The sequence below is a fragment of the Brassica napus genome, chromosome C7, assembly GCF_020379485.1.
Source record: "Brassica napus cultivar Da-Ae chromosome C7, Da-Ae, whole genome shotgun sequence".
NCBI lineage: Eukaryota > Viridiplantae > Streptophyta > Magnoliopsida > Brassicales > Brassicaceae > Brassica > Brassica napus.
The window spans coordinates 11307436-11313093 of record NC_063450.1 but is presented as its reverse complement, the minus strand read 5'-3'; the positions used below and the strand labels follow the sequence as shown (position 1 = coordinate 11313093).

Genomic DNA, 5658 nt, shown 5'->3' with positions numbered 1-5658 from the left:
AATTTTAATTTAATTGTTTCATTACTAGCAGAAATATTTTTTTTTTAAAAACATGGAAGTTCTCCAAACGTTGATACACAATTTATTTATAGGTTCTACATGGTAAGGATAATTGAAGACTAAAAATTAGTTTGTCACCAAGAAAAAACTTACCTAATGTTTTGGTGATTGTTAAGGAAAATTTACATTACTTTGTATATTTTTTCACGCTAAAAATTAGATTCCTAGGTAGTTAATGCTAATTACTTTTGCTTCGTAAACAATCCATTAACCTACCTACCTATCATACATATATACACTATCGACTGCTCCATATGAATACCATAAAATTTCAAAGCATCGTTTAAGCATACGACTAAGAGATTAAAATGACACTAGATTAAGATCTGTACCTTGCGCGGAATAAAAATTATATATATAAATTATTTTATGTATTATATGTTCTTACATATTATGAAATAATAAATATATATTGAATAATTAAAAGTCAGTAACTATTACATATATAATTAAATTGGTGCGAACGTATAAATTAATTTTACTAATCCAAACAATTTTTTTAAAAAATTTGATAGGATATGTAATTAAATTTAAATGATATTAACATACATAGTATATTTTTAATATTAATGTCTATTTTTTTTAAAATGATACTTTCTACTCATATGTTTTTTGATCATGTGTATCTTTAATAGCAAAAACTTTAAATTACTGATAACAAAATTTTTATTGTGGGATTAATAATTTTAGTAATTGATAATTTAAAAAAAATTATCAATGTTAGTTCAAAACTTTTATCAAAAAAAATTATTCAAAGTAAATTTTGAAACTAAAATATTTATTTATTCAATATGGTTTATAGTTTAATTTAGAATGATATATATATACATATATATTTTAAATCTTAATGATTAATTAAATTAAACTTTTACTTATATGATTTTGTAATCATTTGTATTTTGTCATAACAAAAATTTTAAACCATGGATCGCAAAATTTGAATGTGAGACTTTTAACAATTTTAGTAATTTATAGTCATTTTTTAAAATTCAAAATATAAAATATACAGAAAAATCTAAATTTTTATAATATAGTTATTTTGTTTTTTTAAAAGTTTTTTTAATAGTTTTAAATTAAACAAATTTGATAGAAGATATATTTTTCTTTATCAGATCTTTATTATTCAAAATCATGTCATATATACTTTACCCACATTAGGCAATTCCGTAATCTTTATTTAAGAAAATAATAAATGACACTAATAATGAATTTATGGTTAGTTTAATAAACAGTTTATTATATAATTACGTGGACCAACCTATTTCTCTAGTAATTCTAAGAATCATCATAGTGATGACATGTGAGTACAAAAAGAAGTTGTAATGTTTCACAAATAATATATAGGGGATGTATCAGTTTGATGGTTGATCTGAAACCTTTCAAACCTATATGGAAGATAAATTTTAAAATAATTCGACTGTGGAAACAGTATTGTTCACTTTTTTCAAAAATGTGTTCGATGAAAAAAATAAGGTTTTTGTGTCATAATTTGTTTAATGTCCAATCCGATCAATTCATGATAAATTAATTATAGTTTAGGTCCACAAATTTTATTAAAAATTGATCCGGTCCATCAAACAGAAATTATATAATAACAACAAAAAACATTGTATATGTATAAATAAAATAATAAAATATATAAAAATATTGTCGATAATTTATTGGTAATATTTACAAATAAACTCTCCTAGTTTGATATTAAAATCAATCAAACCCCAAATAATCTTTCAAACTATACTAAACCACCCTTGTTTAAAGTTAATCCTTGTTTTGTCTTTTGAAACTGTCCGACATGTTGAATCAGAATGCCATGCTTGGTTCGAAGCAAACATGAAACAAGAAGAACATACAGTTACAACAATCTTTGACCAGATAGCAAGTTCTGAGAGATACCTAATAGATGGCTCATGAACACATGACGTATTCTTCAGTGGTTATGGATGGACATGGAAAACCTCAGGAGGAACTACTCAGCTATTGGGAGGAAGAAACCAGCGGCGAAGAATCTCACCACTTCATTCGGAACTTGATGCCCTTCTATTGGCGATGGAATGCATGCTTCAACTATCGACATGTCAGGCTTTTGGCACTAATTGTAAGGATTTAATCTCAATTATTCAAGACCCAGGAGCATAGCCCAACTTCTCCACCGAATTAGATGAGCTGCAGAAGCTGAAGAGCAGATTCTCAGACTTCTCGATTGTTTTTATTCCTCGTTCTGAAAATGTATCGTCCGATTCTTTAGCTTAAATAGCAAAATCCTTTCACAGGGACATGTATTACATTGGTTGTTTTATTCCTGTCTTGTTATCTAGACCACTTTAAGCTATAATAATAGATCAGCCCTTTGAAGTCAAAAAAAAAAAAATTCCTTGTTTGTGTCTTTCTTGCGTGTAGTTTCTCTCTTTTAAGGCCTTTTGTTTTCATTCAATAAGGAGAAGCGCTTCACTAAGGAAAATCGGATCGCGGCTAAATAAATCGCTTCTGTTTGGTACGTTCCCATTCTGATATCCATCCCTTCGGTTCGGTCCTCAATTTTGAAACTCGATTTTCTCTAAACTCTCTTATCAATCCAATTGTTTCATCGAGAGAGCTTTCATACCTCGAATTTTGTTAGTCCCCGATCTGATCCCGGAATGCTCACTCTCTCCATAAATTTGATCTATTTAATCTAGCACAGACCCGAGATCGCACTGAACGCTCTTATCTCTGAACTCTGGCTTATCCATCCTGATCTTTCACAATGGTGGTCTGTAAATGCAGAAAGGTATGACTCATTTGATAATCTTGAGTGTTCGTGATTTCGGATTTCTCAATGTTTTTCATTTTTTTTTTTGTTTTTGTTCAGGCTACGAAGCTGTATTGCTTTGTTCACAAGGTCCCTATTTGTGGGGAATGCATTTGCTTCCCTGAGCATAAAACTTGTGTGGTATGTTTATCAATATCATATGCTTGTTCTCTTGAGTTATTAAGTGTCTTGTTGTTTGGAAGATCTTTCACTGTTGAAAAAATATTTAGTTGATAGACACTGTTCAGGATATTTGTGTCTTGTTTCAATCTGCTTCGTGGTTGACATGGAGGGAAAGTTTTTTTTTTTAATCATGTTGTAATCAATAGGTCCGGACTTATTCAGAATGGGTGATAGATGGAGAGTATGACCAGCCAAAGTGTTGTCAGTGCCAAGCGGCATTTGATGACGGGGCAGGTCTTCAAGTTACTCGGTTGGGCTGCTTGCGTATGTTATCTGACTCTTGCTATTATGGGACTGGATTCTTATTTCTGACTTTTTACAACTAAATAAATGAAACCTTTGTTTTTATCAGATGCTATACATACAAGCTGTTTGGTTTCACTTATCAAGAGCTTTCCTCCCCATACTGCACCTGCTGGTTATGTCTGCCCATCATGTAGCACCCCTGTAAGACCTATTGATTTTTATTAAATAGTTATTTTGTTTTCTTGTTTCTATCGCATGGGAACTCTTGTTTGGTGTCTCATATTGATACATAAGTTTTGATAAATATTTGAGTTGTAGTGATTTTGTGTTTCACTATAACAATCATGAGCACTGAATCACTGTTGTTCTTTATTAATAGGCATAGACATAGTATTTACATGCGGGGGACCCATGTGTGCTTTTTTCAGAGAATCTGGGTGTCTTTTTTTAGGCCTAATGTTATAGGTTGAGTGTTTGTAATGTAGCAGATTAAGGTCAAGCAATCATTTTTATGTCTGCTAGTGTAGATAAATCTTGGAGAAGTAATTAAAATAAGAGTTGTTGATGATACTCTCTCTTGAGTCTTTCTATTAAAATAAGAGTTGTTGATGATAAATCTTGCTAGTATAGCTATCTAGTTTATTTTGCTTCCTTCTTGGAAGAGTGCAATATTATAGCTCTCATATGGTCGTCAAATGCAGATATGGCCTCCCAAAATGGTTAAAGATGCGGGATCTCGGCTTCATGCACAGTTAAGGGAAGTGATTTTGCAGGTCAGTTTTATATTTTAAGCTAAATTTCTGTTGCAGATTATTCAACTTTTTCTTCTTGAAAGAAGTTAAAATCTTTAAAGTACTATTTTGCTCTCACTCAAGACATCTCTACGTGAGAGCCTATAATATTCCCATTAATGCGTCAGCTTAATTTTATGTTTCTCTGTATGGCAGACTGGTCTTGAGAAGAATCTTTTTGGGAACCATCCAGTTTCTCGATCCACAGAGTCTCGTAACCCACCCCCTGCATTTGCTTCAGATGCATTGGTTAATGTATTATCATCTTCTCATACACAAGAAGGGAAAAATCTTCTTGATGGAGAATATTCCAAACCTGTGGTTTCAGAGATAGTTGAGATAGATGTTCCTGCTTCTTCTGGGAATTACATGAAAACCTCTAGCCCTGGAGTAAGGCATTCTTTTAAAAACATTAATTCTTCTTCAACAAAAACTAGTTGTGGTTTTTCAATATTTGCCTCTTAATGGTTTGCCACTAACTATCAATTGATGTTGTGTATAGTTTGCTACTGCTGCACGGAAAGGTGTACCCGCTGTAGACAGACAGAACTCCGAGATTCTATATTACGCAGACGACGAAGACGGGAATAAAAAAAAGTACTCAAGAAGAGGTGAGAGTATGAACTTTATCTTTCTTACCTCTCTTGTCTGAAATAATATATATGTTATTGATTTTACTGACTGAGACTGGTTGTTTTTTTTTTCATGTTAGGTCCACTCCGTCACAAGTTTCTGCGTGCATTACTGCCATTCTGGTCAAGTGCATTACCAACTCTACCCGTGACTGCACCACCTCGTAAAGATCCAACACAGGCAGACGATGGTTCAGAAGGACGTGTAAGACATCGATCATCAAGGATGGATATAAGGAAAACGCTCCTTTTCATAGCAATCATGTGAGACCTCTGCTTATTGTTTTTTTAAACTGTTTTTCATATCATCAACTGTAGGCTAATTGTTAACTCTGTGTAACTGATGTTCAGAGCGTGTATGGCAACAATGGGAATTTTATACTACAGACTCGCACAACGAGTAATTGGTCAAGAAATACCCGATGAGGAGCAGCAATGAAAGTAATATTGTATCGGACAGGGTGATAAGACTGGCTCCACATATATTTCTGCTTTGGGTCCTTTTGGACGATTAGAAACTGTTAATTTTGAGAATTGTGGGAAATGGTTCTTTGTGACGGTGTTGTCCAATTTTTTGTCGCGGGTCAAAGCTTATTGATTGATCTGGTTCTGTTTCGTTTGGCATGTTTTAGTGGTATAGGCGAAAATGCATTTTCTGTGCTTAACTTTTTGTGGGCTCTCTAGGTAGTCTCTCTCTACGAGAATCGCCATCATTGTGGTCTCTAAATCTGAGTTAGAATCTGTTAAGGCTTCGTTAAGGGGATTGCATACACGCAAGAAGCAGTTTATTGGTTTAAGCTAGTAAACATCAGTGATTACAGAGTCTGGAGATGAGCACAAAGCAGAAGATTTGGGCTTATCAAATTAAAACGAAGATTTGTTTTAGGAGGTATCGAGGCTGAGACCTTTTGCTTTATACGTTTTTGAGAGTTCAGCAAGTTGAGAAACTTGGTGAGTG

At 32.8% G+C, this 5658-nt stretch overlaps 1 protein-coding gene across 2 annotated transcripts; it reads left to right on the top strand.

Moving 5' to 3' along the window:
* Window positions 1-2420: 2420 nt before the first annotated feature.
* LOC111207503 (zinc finger protein-like 1 homolog) lies at window positions 2421-5365 on the top strand. 2 transcript variants are annotated; one of them, XM_022705626.2, is made up of 10 exons: window positions 2421-2551; window positions 2741-2827; window positions 2909-2989; window positions 3178-3295; window positions 3384-3478; window positions 3979-4050; window positions 4225-4458; window positions 4571-4679; window positions 4781-4964; window positions 5052-5365. In XM_022705626.2, the coding sequence occupies exons 2-10, from the start codon at window positions 2804-2806 to the stop codon at window positions 5137-5139; spliced, it is 1005 nt and encodes a 334-aa protein (XP_022561347.1). In that variant the 5' UTR covers window positions 2421-2551; window positions 2741-2803; the 3' UTR covers window positions 5140-5365. The 2 variants fall into 2 exon arrangements, with proteins under 2 accessions (XP_022561347.1, XP_022561348.1); XM_022705627.2 differs by having other exon boundaries at window positions 2473-2551; window positions 2736-2827.
* The last annotated feature ends 293 nt before the right edge of the window (window positions 5366-5658 follow it).